Consider the following 18,422-nt stretch of genomic DNA (forward strand, 5'->3'; position numbering starts at 1 on the left):
ATGGGTCCTTCATTATCACATTTAGAAATTATATGTACATAGAGATAATTTCTGACAACAGGGAAGAACCATTAACTAGCACAATTATGATATATGTAAATTAGTTTCTTGATTTTATTCTTATTGGCATAAGCCAAACTCTACACATTGATAAAAGTAAAATGGCAGGACAGTAAAGAAGCCTTTGTACATTTAAAAGTTGCATTGTCTAAAGTTACGGGGCCTTTACTATATAATTATGTATATATAATTATGTATACTATATAACAATACTTGCCTTCTATCTTTGTATCAATTCTAAGACAGAAAAGTGACAAGGGATAGACTTGCTCAGGGTCACACACCTAGGATATGTTTGAGGTCAAATTTGAACCCAGGTTTTCCTACCTCCAGATCTGGCACTCTGTTGAATGCTAACATGAATAGGAACAGGATCTCCGATTTCATTCTAATATTCATACTAACATATTTATAGGAATTAAAATGTATTATTCTCTGCTTTTAAAGACTAAAAAAAAGACCAAATACTTTAATTTACATCATTTCAAAAGATTAGAATTGACAGCTATATGATTTTGGTCAAATCACATATCTTCTTTGAACCTTGGTTCCCTTCCTTTGTCATATAAGGATAGAAGTACTTGAATTGCCCATCTCCAAAGAATTTTTTGGCAAATGAAATAATGTTTGTAAAAGAGCATTTTAAAGCTGTTTTTATATAATAAATGACCAGCTACTTTATTTTTTTTTTATTTTACTTTTTAAATCCTTGCCTTCTGTCTTAGAATCCATACTATCAGTTCCAAGGCAGAAGAGTGGTAAGGGCTAGGCAGTGTGGGTTAAGTGACTTGCCCAGGGTCACACAACTAGGAAGTGTCTGAATCCAGATTTGAATTCAGGACCTCCCATCTTCAGACCTGGCACCCAGTCCACTGAACTATCTGGCTATCTTAGTACTTTAATTCAAATCATTTAAAAAGATTAAAAGTGATATATGTATGATTGGGGGCTCAAATCATTTGACCATTTGACCTTTAGTTTCCTCCTTTGTAAAATGAAGATAGTAGTTCTTAAGCTCCCTACCTCTCATGTGGAAAAAACTACAAGCCTCAACTCAACTCTCTACTATATGCATCATCATCTTTAGTTCAAGATAAATTCTGAAGTTACATAATCAGAATCTCAAACTTGTTTCTCAAGTTTGGATAAACACTGTAATGCAATGCCATTGCTCATTGTCCTGGATATGACACCTTTGTGATAAAAACTGTCCAGAAACATTTAATACCATACTCTATATAATTGGCTCTAAATCTTTTTCCCATAATCTTGGTTTTTTATTTTACTTACATGAACGAAGATGTAAATTACAGAAGTTAAGGAAAATACAGGATTAGGATGTGAGTGACTGCATATAATCAAATAAATATTGTCAATTTAGAAGTGGGAGGTGGGTAGGCAACAATATCCTTATTCAGATTAGGAGAAAATCAATTATAAAGTTCATTTCAAGAAATGCCATTTTGTTTGCTATTTGATTCAGATGAAAGTTTAATATAGGTTTGTTCTACTTTCTTCCTTTGATGAGTAAATAAAAAAATTTTGTAATTATATGGAAATGGTTATCTTAATGTGTCTCTCTATTACTTGTCTTCATACTTGGATGGATCCACCATTTTATCATTAGAGATATTTCTTCTGTATATGTAGATTTTAGCTTCTCTTTACCTCATCCTTCAGGCTTTGGGGGGGGGGGAGGGTGTCCATGTCCTAATAGACTGCAGGTTTTACCCTTATTTTTTAAGCATTTGGGGGATACCGAGGCACCACTGGAACTGCCTAAGGGCTTTTTCTTATTTTTGTGCCTTTCACTTCTTTTTCTAGTCATATTACTGCTTGAATTAACATCAGCAATTAAATATTTGGCTCTAAAACTTTAAAAAAATTTGAAAATAACCTTGCTAATATTCTTCAATGTATTTAAAAGAGAAAAAAAAAGCTTCTATCCAAATCTTATCATTGGAACAGTGAGGTGGTACAGTGGAGAAGTTAGGAAGATTCATCTTCCTCTGAGGCAAGATATGGCCTCAGACTTTACTAACTGTATGACCCTGGGCCAGTCACTTAATCTTGTTTACCTCAGGTCCTTATTTTTCAATTGAGTTGAAGAAGGAAATGGCAAACTACTATGGAACCTTTGCCAAGAAAGCCCCAAATAGGGTCACAAAGAATGACACACAACTGAAATAACTGAATAATGACAAAAATCTTATCAAATATCATTTTGTTTTTTATTTAGTATTGTGATGATTTTTTTGTGTTCTAGTTACAAATGCTGTTGAATTAATTGTTAAAGCACTTATGAGACTGCAAGACTTAGGTTGTATAGAGATACTGATGCTTCATCAGTCTGTCTGATCTTACATCTATCAGCTACTATAAAAGTTATAGATTTATTTTATTTCTAAATAGTTATTAAAGCCTGGTGTTTTGAAAAAGCATTTATTTTCAGAATCCCTCCCACTCCCAAGTATTACATTTATAGGTGATTTGGGGGGAAATGCCTTTTGCCTTTTATGTACTTTTCACTTTATATTCTCAGTCATCCTACCCAAACTCCTGACTTGAAGAACAGTTAAACTGTTCTTTGGAGGGAAAGGGGAGATATGGTAACCTCTGTTAAACTTATAAAGTAGAGAACACTTAAAAAGAGTCTATAACTTTTTCTAAACTCTGTATATATCCAAATTATCAGTTTCTAAGGTTTGAATTAATGCAACTGAATGTAACTCTAGGGGCATCTTATTACAGTTACCTGGCCCTGTTTCAATCTTATGAGCGCGCGCGCGCGTGTGTGTGTGTGTGTGTATACACATGTATACATATATATATGGAGTAAAATCAGGCTAGTAAGGAATACTAAGGGCAAAAAAAATCCACATGTACAGTGGATATACCCTTTATTTAAACAAACTCACATTAATTCAGTCCTCACTAATGTGGAATCTGTTTACAAACACTACCTCTGTATCCATGAGGCTACTAGGTAGTACAATGGCTAGAGTTAGACTTTTGAGTCAGGTAGATCTGAGTTTAAATCCAGCCTCAGACACTGTGACCCTGAGACTAAATCTGTACTCAGACCCTTAAAAGTTGTGTGACACTGGGCAAGTCTTTAACCTCTGTTTGCCTCAGTTTCCTCATCTGTAGAATGAGGATAATAATAGGCCCTACCACCCAGAGTTGCTGCAAGGATAAAATGAGGTGATGTTGATAAACACCTTGAAAACTTAAAGTGATAATATAAGTGCTAACTTTATTGTTGGATACATACAAGTTTATATAAAGTATATATAGCTGGTGCCAGAGTGTTAAGAACCAAAAAAGAGTTTCTTATGAAAAGGCCATGTTATGTTCAAGAGAAAGATCAACGAGAGTCTAGGATATGTGCTTGTAGTGAAAAAGATCATAATAAGGAATAAAAGAGAGAAGTCAAAACTATTATAACTCTCAACTTTATTTCCTAGCCATGGAAAAGATTTTTTTATTTAGAAAAACAAAATGAGAGTTAAATTAGGAATTGAAACTCAAGAAAATGAGAAGATAATAAGAGAGAACCTACTTCTGTCAGTGAGATCACTTCCCCAAACCCAGGGAACCTTCCCTTTGGGTTCCTGGGAGGGACTGGTACTAACCCTGATGTTTGCAAGATTGTGGCAGAGAGGGGACATGCTACTGACCTTGGAGGGCAGATGCTCAACTGATTTTTGAGGAAGGGAAGCTGAGGACAGAAAACTTGGCAAAATTCTATATGTAGCATTAAAGTAGATTAATTTGTGAACAATTAAAAATGGAAATAGTGGTCACTGAGAGCCAACATGATTTCTTCAAGAACAGGTTATTCCTCATTAAGCTAATTTTCCCATTATGCTAGAGTGGCAGTGGTAGGTAGGAGATTGAGGAAAGGCTAAAGACACACAGTATACTTGAAGTTCCTCCTCCTTCTTATGGTCAAGAGAAAAGGGAACAGGAAGGGAACAAGCATTTATTAAATGTCTACTATGTGCCAGGCACTGCACTAAGTAAGTTCTTTTACAAATATCTCATTTGATCCTCACCACAGGGCATTAGATACAATTATTATCCTTATTTTACCATCAAGTTCACCAAGGCAGACAGGCTCAGTGCCCTGCCCAGGGTCACCCAGCTTCTAAGGGACTGAGTACCGATTTGAACTCAGGTCTTCTGGGCTGTGCATGAGCTTCATGTTCCTATAGTGAGGTGCCTGGAAACAGCCTCAGAGTAAAATATTTGCATTATCAACATCATCCTGAAGGCATGTGTTCTTCAAGGAAAGTCTTGGGGTTCTCCCTGTGGCCTTGCACTGTTCAACAGTACCACAGTTGATGCGGACGGTGGCACCGATGGCGTGCCTGTCACTGAGAGGATGCTGAGGCTGGAGAATGAGTAGCACATCCTGGAAGACGAAGCCAGTGTCCAAAAACATTTCAGCAAATATACATGGGGAGAACATCATAAAATTTAATAAAGACAAGTAAATGTCACTAGAAGTCCAGGATAGGGAGGGCACCAGCCAGACAGCATGGGGCGGGTCAATGGCCAGGCCAGTATCTGTGCCGCATGCCAGCCAAAAAGCCCAACAGCGGCTTTGGGGGAGGTGGGCTATCCAGAATTAGGTGGTCAGGAGGCTTACTTTGGTCTGGTCAGACCATGATCTGGATGGCTGTATTAAGTTCTGAGGGTAGCATTTTAGGAAGGTTATGGACCAGATGGAGTATGTCCGAAAGATGGGGAGGGGACAGCTACCTTAAGAGCAACTGAAGAAGTCTAGGTACATTGTTTAGCCAGGGGAAAAGGTTTTTGAGTGACATGATAGCTTTCTTAAAATGTTGCCAGGAGGCTCTGAGGGATTTATGGTAAAGATGCTACCCACATTCAGAGGAAGGACTGCAGGAGAGGAAACATATAAGATAAACAATTGCTTGAATGCATGGGCTGAGGCGGACATGAATGGGAAATAGACCCTGAACAAGGACACATGTTACAACCAGTGGAAATGTGCATTGGCCATGGGTGGGGGAAGAGCGGGGGGGTGAAGGGGAAAGTAGGGGCATAAAGTATGTAAACAGGTTAAAAACAAATATTAATAAATGTCTAATAATTTTTTAAAAAGTATTATTAAAAAAAAATGTTGTCAGGAGGAAAAGGGATTATACTTGTTCTACTGGACTCCAAAGGGCAGAACATGGAGCGGTAGGCAATCTGGGAGAAAGGTAGATGTCAGCTTAATGTTTGGGAAAACTTCTATAATTAGAGCTACCCACAAGTGTGGTGGGCTGCATGGAGAGGTCATTTGTTCCCCCTCACTGAAGGTCTTCAAGAACACACTGATGACCATGTGTCAGAGGTAACTCTTGTTCAGTTTTGGATGGGCCTAGTAATTTCCAACTCTGAGATCCAATGGTTGTAAACAATATGAATTTCTGACTATTAAATATTGTTAAATGATATCTTGAGTTTATAGTTTAAAGACTTAATAAAAGTCATACCATGCCGGGGCAGCTGGGTAGCTCAGTGGACTGAGAACCAGGCCTAGAGACAGGAGGTCCTAGGTTCAAATCTGACCTCAGACACTTCCCAGCTGTGTGACCCTGGGCAAGTCACTTGACCCCCATTGCCTACCCTTACCACTCTTCTACCTTGGAGCCAATACACAGTATTGACTTCAAGACAGAAGGTAAGGGTTTAAAAAAAAAAGATATAAAAAAAAAAGTCATACCATACCATAAATTTTATTATGTTGTACAATTGGATTTAAGAAATAGGATTTCTTTTTCTTTTGAAGTTGGAATAACATGTTATTTTAATTTTTTAGGGAGAGTTTCCCCCCACTTTTCTTGGCAGAACTGTACAAACACCTGTACATATTAAAACTTTTATTTAAAGAGGCAGCTAGTGGATAAAACACCAGCCCTGCATTTGGAAGGACCTAGTTTCAAATCTGGCCTCAGATACTGCTTAGTTGTATGACCCTAGGCAAGTCAATTAATTCCATTTATCTAGCCCTAATCATTCTTCTGGCTTAGAATTGATACCAAGATAGAAAATAAGAGTTTTAAAAAAAAACAAAAAACTTTTGAAAGAATTTTCTGTTGGTTTTTTTTTTTTGTTTTTTTTTTTACATTTCACATACAACAAAGCATTTGGACATAAGTGAAATACAAAATATTATATATAGTAAAAGTTTTGTACTAGACCTGTGATTTCATTAATTCAGGGAACTCCAAGTGACAAAACTCTTATCTCCCAATGCAGATTAGCACCTGGGCCAGGAAACAGGAATTTGAACCCAGGTCTTTCTGATTATAAAGTTAGCTCTTAGACCACTGAGGCCACAATGCCTTACCAAAAAATAAAATATCCTCCAACAAAAACATATACACAAAAAAGTTTTTTGAGAAAAATTTTCTTTTGGAGAACAAATAACATCTAGGGAAATAAGTTGAATAATTACATTATTAAAACTTCTAAAACAAATTATTTTTTGGAGGGTGAAATCAGAACCATGATTTTTATTGTGTATAGGTAGGCTCCCTCAACCAATATAGACTAAAAGTTTCTCAAGAATTTATAGTCTTAATAGGTTAGGATACCAAAAAGTTAAGAAACTTGCCCAAAGATAACCAACAAGCTGAAAGAAGGCTTGAAGCTTGTATTTCTAGGTTTTCTAACCTTTAAATTGTATTGCCTCCCTTCATAGAAAACGAGAATCATTTCAATGGTTCTTGTGCTTGATGTTTTATGTATATTATACAGTACAATTCATATTTGTACAGTAGTCAAAAAAGTTTACCTCACCATTACCCTATACTATCCAAACATTATTTTTCCCATTTTCCAGGTGAAACGAATTGAGCTTTACAAGAGACAGTTCACTCAATATCACAGTGCTAATAAGCAGCCAAACTGCAACTTGAACCTAGGTCTTACTACTTTGAATGTGCTGCCATGATGTATAAGTTATGTATGTCATCATTTTTCCCTTTTGAAACACAGCTATCACTTAATTATTTAGTGTGTGTGTGTGTGTGTGTGTGTGTGTGTGTGTGTGTGTAAGAGAGAGAGAGAGAGAGAGAGAGAGAGAGAGAGAGAGAGAGAGAGAGAGAGAGAAACAAGTGCCTGACACTTTAGGTTGTTTTTTAAAATGTCTATTTTTTTATGCTGAACTTAAAAACACACAAAAACATTGAGCATTTTTGTATATGTAGGAAAAAAAGATTTTATATGAAGTATATGAAACACCATTTCATATTACTTGCTTTAAAATTCTACTTGCTACTTTAAAAACCTTTTCTTGATCATCTGTATTTTATTCTGAATTAACTTTTATTTTCTTTTGTACATTAAAAAAATATTTTAGTTCCTTTCTCTTTTTTTGGCATTAGTTGCTATACTCTCGATCCTCTTGCCCCCCAAATTAAAAACCAAGGAGAGAAAAATCCACCTTGTAAAAGATAAGCATAGTCAAACAAAATAAATCTACAAAAAGGCCTGGGCCAAAAATATATGCTTCTTTTTGCATATTAAGTCCATCACTTCTGTATCAGGAAATGGGTAATGTGTTCCTTGTAATCATGATCAATCATTGCATTGAACAAATTTCTTAAGTCCTTCCAAATCTTTGCACTGTTATTGTTGTTATTTAAATTGTTCTCCTGGTTGTGCTTACTTTATTCTGTGTTGTTTCATATAAATCTTCCCAAGTTTTTCCCAAATAGTCCTTTTCCTGGTCTTTTCCATCACAGTAGTAGATAATCTACTATCATTTATTCAGTCATTCCTGCCCATATCCTGTGTCTAACAGTTCTAGTGATTAAGTTCTGAGGATTACATATATCATCTTCCCATATGGAAATATAAACAGTTTAAACTTCTTTGGTCCGTTATGATTTCTCATTCATGTTTACTGTTTTCCTTTTGATTCTTGTGTTTGAATGCCAAATTTTTTATTCAGCTTTAGTATTTTTGTCAGGAATGCTTCTTTCATTAAATGTCCCTTTTTTCCCCTCCAGTAGAATTGTATTCAGTTTTGCTGGGTAGGTCATTTTTGGTTATAATCCTAGGTCCTTTCCCTGTGGGAATATCATATTCCAAGCCTTTTTTTCCTTTCTAGTCATAGCTGCTAAATCATGTGAGGTCCTGATTTCTGACTCTGTGGTGTTTGAATGTTTTCTTCCTGGCTACTTGCAGTATTTTCTTCCTGGTCTGGGAGTTCTCGATTTTGACTATAATATTACTGAGAGTTTTCATTTTAGTATTTTAGAAGGTGACCAGTGTATTCTTTCTATTTCTAATGTGAGCAATTTTCCTTTATAACTTCTTGAAATGTGATATCTAGACCCTTTCTTGGAGGCTTTGCTTGTAGATATTTTCAAATAATTGTCTTCTGTGTTTCTGTTTTGAGCTTCTATTGGGTAGCTATTTGTAGGCAGATTTCTTGACTTTGAACTTTGTTAGAGTTGGACTTTACTTACTTTGGAGGAGCGCGGATCTAAGCTTAGTTTCTTGTCTTTTATGCTCTTCTGCTTCTTTTATAGCTTAGTCTGGGAATATGTATGAGAATATATCACTGCTTCCAAGGTGGTTTGATCTCTCTACAAATTCCTGGCATGGTTTGTATATGGTAGAGTTTCTGAGGATTGCTACTATACTTTGGTACTTTAATTGGTATGATACTGAATATGCAAATGAATTTAGGTAGTATCTTCTCTTTTAGTATATTGATTTGATCTGACTGTGAGCAATTAATATTTCTTTGGTTAATTTAGGCTTGTCATTTTTTTCTCATAAAGTTTGTTTTATAGTTGTATTCATATCAAAAATAATAGCTTTTGATCCTCACATTCACTCTGTGAAGCAGATGAGTTATGATCCTTATTCTACAAATAAAAAAACTGAGGCTAAGAGGTTATGTGACCACACAAATAATAAATATTTGGGGTAGAATATGAACTTAAATCTTCCTGAATCCATCAGAATTCTTACCCATTATGCTACTTAGCATAGTTTGCATCTTGATAGGGAGTCCTCTCCTCCAATTATTTTATACATTTTATAGTTATTTTGAATTTAATTTTTTTTCCTGCTGGTATTTCTTAATACTCCATTTCTTAATCCTCCAAACCTCTCTACTTTTTGAGGAACTCCCAGTAATTCATGTATCATTCATGATATGTGACTGACTGATGTACAAACTGAGGATGCCAGTGTCAATTCATATATTATTATTAAAGCTTAAATTATTTTTTTAGTACAAATACAAGTTCTAGTGTTTTATTGCAACACTCCATTGGATGATCTTTTGTACTCTGCTCTTCTGCATGCAATCCACTTTGGATATGATCTCTTTGAGGACCAAGCCTAGCTGATTTTTGCTTTTGAGGCCCCACTTTCTAGCATAGTTCCTGGGAGATACTAGGTACTTAGTTGATGTTTGTTGATTGATCAATACTAGAGTCGTTGCAAAATGAATAATGGATCTACAATCTCATGGATAAAAAGACTCAGACCCCCATTGTGGGTTATAACTCATTTATGTCCCTTCATCCTCTGCCGTTCCTGTCCATGTAGAAGCCTAAATCTTCCATAAAGCATAAGAGCTGGAGTCCTTCTTCTGGGCCTTTGGATAGTTTTTGTATAGCAGAGTAGCACTTGAACTCCATGAATGAACTATTTCCTATTTCTTTTTGTGGTCTTTTATACTTCTTTTCACAGGTAGTATGAATGATATGCTAAATACATAGTTTGCACGTACTAGACATTTTACTTGTAAACATTTTTTCTGATTTTAATTTTCATTCACTTCATCCATGCTTCTCACTGAACTGCATCCTAATAACCAAGCATTATTGTTGTGTTATACTTTCCAATTCCAGCACTCCTGTTTCATATATAGATGAAACTGTTCAAGGTTAATCATTGATAGGAAAGAATGTTGTCTCACCACATACCAGAAATATGAGTGTACTTGTTAGTGGGTTTTAGTCAGAGTGGTTTGTAATCACAGTTTATGTCAATGTAGTAGAACTGTAAATCCCACATTAAAATTTTACCAGGAAACTTGAATCTTAGTTATTTCAAAATAACTACATTTTCATTTCCTTAGTCAGTTGTACACCTATGTCTGGATTCTCCTTTTCTTTAGGATTAATTAGAGTTGTGAGTCCTTTCATTACAAGCTCACTTCTCAAAATGCCAAATTGAATTTTTTCCAAAAATAACCTTGAAATAAATATTTGGTCATTATTCCATAGCTGGCATATTTTAGGAATTATTCTAATTAAGCTTTATATTCCAGTAAAAAAGGAACTACAGATTCTAAACCAGTTTTGAAATACACAATTGATGGGCCAGAGAGAAAAGGATAGTAATTTCTTTGGATTCAAATTGTTTGGAGAATTAGAAACACATCTTAGATTTTAAAGCTCTGCCTTTTGGTCAGTTCACAGTAGATTTTTTGAAACATTAGTGGGTCAGATATGGCTCTATAGAGGATATTTTGTTTTTTGGTGAGGCATCGTGGCCTAAGTGGACTAAGAACTAACTTTAGAATCAGAAAGACCTGGGTTCAAGTTCCTTCCTCCTGCCCCAGGAGGAATATGCACTTAAAGTTCCCTAAACCAATGAAATCACAGATCTAGTACAAAACTTTTACTATATATAATATTTTGTGTTTTACTACATCTGAATGCTTTGTTGTATATGAAATGTTAAAAAAAAAAAACAACAAAATTTTCTTGATTAAAAGTTTGGGTATCAATCCTAAGCATACCACTCATCTTTGAAATCTTCAGTGACTCCCTATTGTCTACTGGATAAATTTTATACTTCACTGCTTGACATTCAAGACCCTCTACAACTTCGACCCATTTTACCTCTCCTGCTCTTTCTTTTGACATTCATTTTTTTTTTAAAATTTGAGTCCCCAATTTTTCTTCCCAACCCCTCCTCTACCATTAAGAAGGCAAGCAGAATGATACTCATTTTATACATGTGAAACATTTCCATATTAGCCATATTACCAAAGAAAAGAGAAAAAGAAAGTGAAAAAAAAAATACTTTGATTTGCTCTCAGAATTCATCAGTTCTCTCACTGCTGTATATTTCTCCACAAAATGAACAACTCTTTGTTTCCTGAACATGCACAGAGTCTCTTGACTTTGTGCCTTTGTTTATTTAAGTTGTTTCCCATGCCTTACAGTGTCTTCCATTGCTTCATTTTATTATTAATTTTTTTGTCATTCAATATTTTATTTTTTCTTAATTAAATATAGTCAATTTTTTCTAAAATTTTGAGTTCTAAATTCTCTTCCCCTACTTCCCCTCCCCCTCAATGTAGTAATTTTGTAGACTTTATTCATATGAATTATGAAAAAACATTTTCACATTAGTCATGTAAAAGAAGACTCCTTTAAAAAACCCACTTAGAAAATAAAGTGAAAAATATTATGATTTGATTAAACTTAAATTCCATTAGTTCTCTCTTTGGAGCCAAACAGCATTTTTCATCATAAGTCTTTCATAATTGTCTTGGATTATTGTATTGCTGAGAATAGCTAAGTAATTAATAGTTGATCATCATACAATATTGCTGTTACTGTGTATGATGGTTCTGTTCACTCAACTTTGTATCAGTTCGTGTAAGTCTTTCCAGATTTTTCTGAAACCATCTGCTTGTTAATTCATTTCTTTTTTCTTTAAAACCCTTGCCTTCCATCTTAGAATCAGTACTCTGTGTTGATTCCAAAGCAGATGAGTGGTAAGGGCTAGGCATTGGGGGTTAAGTTGACTTGCCCAGGGTCACACAGAAAGTGTCTGAGGTCAGATTTGAATGCTTGTCATTTCTTAAGCACAATAATATTCCATTACAATCATATGCCACAACTTGTTCAGTCATTTTCCAGTTATTGGGCATCCCCTCAATTTCTAATTCTTTGACCCCACAAAAAGGGCCGCTATAAGTTTTTTGTACATATAGATCTTTTTCCTTTTTATTTTATCTCTTTGATGTGCAGACCTAGTAGTGCTATTGTTGGGTCAAAGATGGCCAATTTAATTAATGAATAAGTTTTATAACCCTTCGGACATGGTTCCAAATTGTTGTCCAGAATAGTTAGATCATTTCACAATTCTACCAACACTACAAGAGTGTCCCAATTTTCTTATATTCCCCCAATACTTACCACTTTCATTTTTTTTTTGTCATTTTAGCCTATCTAAATGTGATGTGGTACCTCAGAATTTGATTTGCATTTCTCTGATCAATAGTGATTTAGAGCGTTATATCATATAACTATAGATAGCTTTTTTTTTTTTTTTTTTTTTTTTTTTTTTATTTTAAACCCTTAGCTTCTGTGTATTGACTTATAGGTGGAAGAGTGGTAAGGGTAGGCAATGGGGGTCAAGTGACTTGCCCAGGGTCACACAGCTGGGAAGTGTCTGAGGTCGGATTTGAACCTAGGACCTCCTGTCTCTAGGCTTGGCTCTCAATCCACTGAGCTACCCAGCTGCCCCCCATAGATAGCTTTGATGTCTTCTGAAAACTGCCTATCCTTTGACCATTTACTTCCTTTCTCTTATTAAATTTTCTACCCATTTTTTGAAGTCCAACTCAAAAACTTCTTGTTCCTAGAAACCTTTCATGGTCCACAGTTGGTAATGAAATAAATTCTTTCTCATCTATTGTTTTATTACTCTTGAATGTACTTACCATGTAATATTGAGTATTTTAGCTATATGTTTATATCTCAGCCCCTAGTAAACTGTATTTGTCTATTTTCCTTAAAATTTAGCATAGTGTTTTTACATAGTAGGCACTCAGTAACTAATTTGGTTTGGGGGTTAATTTTTATTGGTTTGGGATTTTTTATTGTATTTACATATATTCTAATGCTTTAAAAAATTCAAGTTAGTCTCTTTTGATCATCATTTTTACCATTAGATGAACATATTCGTTAATTAAATTTGTTGCCTTTTTATTCATATATGTTCATATATGTATATACTTATATCTATAATGTATCCATGAGAAATAGCATATTTGTGTTTTCCTTGAGCTTTTATTTTTTATTATAAATGTATAATCACTCTGCCTTCACTAAGTGACCCTTCTGTACATGACATTAGAAATAACTGTTCTTATTCCTGTATAGCTTCAACTTTAATATTTGTCTGCAAAATCTAGTCAAAATCAAAGATCATTTACCCTTTCGTAGGGATTGTTTTTGCTTAAAGGTTGGACAAACATGGATGTTAAAGATCTATTATTTTGTGGTAACTACACAAAGTGGCTAAAGACAGATGATTCAGCATTAGGTGGGCCTGCAAGATGTTCAAATCATGGCCATTTCTAAGGAAATTAAAATTAGATACAAATACTATTATCCTAGTGTATTTTTTTTTTAACCTTTGTACTTCGGTGTATTGTCTCATAGGTGGAAGATTGGTAAGGGTGGGCAATGGGGGTCAAGTGACTTGCCCAGGGTCACACAGCTGGGAAGTGGCTGAGGCCGGGTTTGAACCTAGGACCTCCTGTCTCTAGGCCTGACTCTCACTCCACTGAGCTACCCAGCTGCCCCATCCTAGTGTATTTTTAAGAGAAAATATCAATTTATTTTCTTCTTTTTTAAAAATATTTTCAATAAAAAATCTCTTAATTATGACTAAAAACCTAAAAGATATTTGTAAAGATGCTCCCCAGCTTTCATGACATATTAGGTTGATTGTGTGCCTGTCTTAATTAAAATGGAACTCTAGTGATCATGAATTAAGACTTGCTTGATGGACATTTCCATGAAGGATGGGGGGGTGGGGGGGGGGAATGGGACAGCTGGATGACTTAGTAGATTGAGAGCCAGACCTAGAGATAGAATATTCTGGGTTCAAATCTAGCTTTAGACACTTCCTAGCTGTGTGACCTTGAGCAAGTCACTTCATCCCCATTGCCTAGCCCTTACCACTTCTGCTTTGGAACCAATAACAGTATTGACTCAAAGATGAAGGTAGGATTTTTTTTTTTAATTCTGAGATAATTACTTGTGTGGAATTTCCATTATATGTAGTTTATTGAAAAAAGAGCTAAATTTGGAGTATAAGGTTTTAAGGTCAAATTCAGATTCTGCTTCTTAACTACTTTTGTGACAATGTCAACTCAGCTTAGCTGGTCTTGAGTTTACTTATCTGTAAAATGAAGAAGTTGATGTATGATAGTGGAAAGAATAGTAGACAATAAAATGGTCAAAAAGAGCAAAGTACCTCTAATTCTAACTAGTGTCATGACCATGGATAATTCACTTTACCTCTCTGATCTTCAGTTTCTTCATCTGTGAAAATAGAGATAATAGTACCTCCTTCACTGAATTTGTTGTGGGGATCCAATGAAATAATATTTGTAAAGCATTTTGTAAACTTCAAAGCATTTTATCAGTGCTCACTTGGATATTCAGTGGATTCAAGATTTTGTCATTGTAGGTATTTCTCTAATAAGACTAATCAGAGCCTATTCTTGCTTGCCTTTCTTGTGACTCATCCCTGTTGGCCCAGCATTTCATTACTAGGGCCCCACCACTTCTCCATCATAATTCCTCATTTGTACAGTGTGGCACCTGCACATCTCCACCTACTGTGTGCTCTTTAGGTGATCCTAAACTGTAGTTCTTCATAGACCCTTCCCACTTTCATGCTCTTCCAGCTTTGATCTGCTGGAGTAAATGGTCTTAATGCACAAAGCTGATCACATTACTCCCAAATTCGGAAGCTTTCAATGATACATTCCCCCTCCCTCCTTTTTTGTTTAGACCTGTTACTTCATATGGGGAAGGAACTCCCTCTGCTAGTGTAGTTCAGCAAGCCTGCTGAGACTTAGAAACCTTAGAGAGTTATCAGGAGCAGGAAAAGATAATTTGTCCCAGGATCACATAGCCAGTATATTTCAGAAACGAGTCTTTCTGATTCTGAAGCTATCCACTAATATTACTTTACCCCTCTCATTGGATGTTCCTCATGTGTATTAAAATTAAGGCCAGACTCTCATCCATTTTTCTAGCCTTCTATGAACTCTCTTTTCATATGGTTTCTCTCCAGCTGGACAGAATTACTTGTCATTATCCTCATTCACTCTGTCTCTTCACACCTTCATGACTTTGTTTGCATTATCCCCTAAGTCTGGAATTCAGTCCCTCCTTCTCTTCTTAACTTCATTTATGGAATGGCAGCCCTCTTTTGAAGGCCCCATTCAGACAACTTCTCTGCAAAACTTTCTCTGTCATTCTAGACAAGTCTTTTTATTTCTGTGGCATTCTCATATTTTTTTATTCCTTTGTGTTTACTATCTTCTAATTTTACTATTAATTAAGATTAGGATTAGTATTTTAGTGCATATTACTCCTCCACTAGTTAACCTTCCATGTGCTTCCTAAACATTTGTTGAATGAGGTTGGTGAAAATAGATTTCCTTTTTTAATTTTAACATTTATGAAGTTTCCTATTGGAAGGAGCCAGAAGAGGAAAACATTGGTAAGAGGAAATTCAAACAGCTAAATAAAAATAGTATCAATATTTTGCTTTGTTTTTTTCCCCTCTTTAGTGTCAAATGTTTACAAAAAACAGTGAAGGATTCCTATCATGTGATTTGTAGACCTTGTGCTTGTGAACTTGAAGTTTGTGCTAAATGTGGAAAGAAGGAAGAAATTGTTATTCCGTGAGTATTTCCATGAAAGTTTATTTCACTCTTCCAGTGCCTGATGCACATGAGTTTTCTTTATCTGAAGCATTCTGGTAACTAATTAGGGTTTTTATTTCAATATAAGTGTACAATGGACCAAGATTATAAGAGGATTTAGACTACAAAATTTTCAATAGTTCTTCCCCATATCAGTTTCAACAGTATCTTTTTCATGTCAATCAGCCCTAATAAGAATTTTTTTCACTTCTTATTCATAGCACAATTTCATTCAAGCCAAGCCTCCTTTAGAGGTCATTTTTCAGATTCAAGTAAAATCTGCTTACCTCATACAGAAAGGAAAATAAATAATTGTGAATTAGATATGATGCATTTTTTGCCTTGTTATAGTAAATAGAAAACCACATATCATTATTTGGAATATATTGGCTTTTGCCCTTGTATTATTCCTGTAATGGTGCCCCCAGGGATATAGACTAACTTAAAAGTTTTATCATATAAGCATTTGGCTTTATAAATTCATTTGCTACTTGTTGTACACTTATTGAGTGGGTGAGTCAATATGTATCCAAATCTTACTCTATTTTATTGTTCTTTATGCAACACTTTCCATCATCAAACCCAAGTACCCTTCATCCATTCTTCTGTTCCAACTTCCCTTTCCTGCTTTGCTTCCAGTCAAATGTGCTTTTCCATAGAAAGGTATTGGGCCAAAATTCCTTTGCAAAAATGGAAAAAATAACCAATCAGTGAATACATCTGTTACTCACCTATGTGATATACTTGGTCCTCTTTAAGCATTTTAAAGTGGAGCTTCCTTGTAAACATGCAGTTCTCATACTGTTTTTATTTGCTTTTAATTAGAAATTCCATTTTTCACAGTAGGAATCCATGAATCTGTCACTATACCAAGAGAATATAAAAAATGTTTTAAGTTATGAGTCTTAGACAATATGTTGAAAAAATCACTTTTAATTTTTAAGGAAGAAATTGTTATTCCATTGAGTATTTCCATGAAAGTTTATTTCACTCTTGCAGTGCCTGATACACATCAAAACAAGTCATCAAAACAAGATTTATATTGACTGTAGACAAAACAGAAACCTAAAATAGATTAGTATCAAGTTATTATAGTGGTTTCATGGTTTTGATTATTTTTATGTTAAGCAATTTTTCTGGACTAAATGTCCTATCCTAATTTGACTAGGTTCAGCATAGGACCAGAAACATTATTATTGACTGGACTCATGACTTAATCTTCAGGGACTTCTATTCATATTTGTCTCATTGAAATTACTGCTGATTGGGTCCAAAAAATGTGGAATTTTGTAGAAAAGGTTTCCTCTACCTTTACTGAATAAGTAAATAATAGAAGCCTGGCAAATAATTAGATTTTTCCCCTCCCTCCCCCAGGATCAATAACAGACTAGAGAAGACAGCAGATGTTGAAAGTGATGAAATAGCCAACTCCAAGAGAAGAAATGGAAGAATTGGAGAACAGAGCAGTGATGAATTGGATTTTGATTTTGATTTAAACGAATCAGAAGATGAAGAACTAAATAATCCTAGCAGCTATAACAAAAACAAATCTGCAAGTTCGAAAACCTAGCCAACTGACAGATCTTGTAAAAAGACTTATGCAAGTCTATACAAGAAAGTGAAAGCTCATTGATGTGGGTTTAAGGGTACCTGGGTTCTGATCTTGCTATTGTTATTAACCAATTATGTAAACATAAACATAGTAAACATGTAAACATAATCAAATCACTTGTATTCTTGGAGTCTATTTTTCTCATCTGGAAATGGTATCAGTAGATGACCTGAAATGTATTTCCTGCCCTAGTTTTCTATGATTTGTATTTCATCAGAAACTGAATCTATGTTTATTTAGAAATATTATTTAAAAATAATGTTTAGAAATAATATTTAATTTAAAAATATTATTTAGAAAGCTTACATGATCAGAAGTCATAAGCTTAAACAATATTCAGTATTAGTGGAATGTTTTAGTCTCGTTTGTAAAATAAGTTACTCTAATTAGGGTGAAGCTTAAGTAAATATTAACTGACTTCAAGTAGATAATTTACACTGAAAGCCACAATCTCATATTTTTCCTTTATTTTAGAAATAGAATATTGGGGTTAGAAGAACAGTGGCTATGAAGTTAGGAGCTAACAAAGTTCAAGTCCCATAATACTTTGTTGACAAGTCATTTAAACTCTCCAGGCTTCAAGTTTCTTGTCTGGGTAATGGGAATAAAATATCTTTTATACAGAGTTGATATAAAGAAAGCACTTTGTAAGCCTAAAAGAACTATGTGAGTCGTAAGTCATTCATAAGAAGTATGTAAGATTCTTCTTCTTGATAAGAATAATAATGATGCCAACTTATGTCCCCTGTTTTTCTCCTTCTTATAAAAAACTCAATTTATATTTGACATTAAAGAAGTGATAATATATTGTAAAAAGTCAGAAGACTTATTAGTCTCTTAAGTATCACTCAGTTCTATTTCCCAAGAGGTCTTAGATACAAATACTCTTATGATTCATTATACAAAATCCTTTTCATATACATTATCTTGTGTCATCCATAAAATAGTACTTTAAGGCAAGGAGGCCAGGTAATAAAATTGGGTTCTGGCTCTGGTTCTTCCACTTGCTTA

At 34.7% G+C, this 18,422-nt stretch overlaps 1 protein-coding gene across 1 annotated transcript in view; it reads left to right on the forward strand.

Moving 5' to 3' along the window:
• Positions 1-17,519, forward strand: part of C1H9orf85 (chromosome 1 C9orf85 homolog) — an 82,732-nt gene extending 65,213 nt beyond the window's left edge. Inside the window, exons 3-4 of the mRNA XM_044659465.1 lie at positions 15,665-15,778; positions 17,174-17,519. Coding sequence (XP_044515400.1) covers positions 15,665-15,778; positions 17,174-17,369 — 310 coding nt within the window. The 3' untranslated portion in view covers positions 17,370-17,519. The remainder of the gene's footprint in view (positions 1-15,664; positions 15,779-17,173) is intronic.
• Positions 17,520-18,422: the final 903 nt, after the last annotated feature.

Source organism: Gracilinanus agilis, chromosome 1 (assembly GCF_016433145.1).
Source record: "Gracilinanus agilis isolate LMUSP501 chromosome 1, AgileGrace, whole genome shotgun sequence".
NCBI classification, from domain to species: Eukaryota; Metazoa; Chordata; class Mammalia; order Didelphimorphia; family Didelphidae; genus Gracilinanus; species Gracilinanus agilis.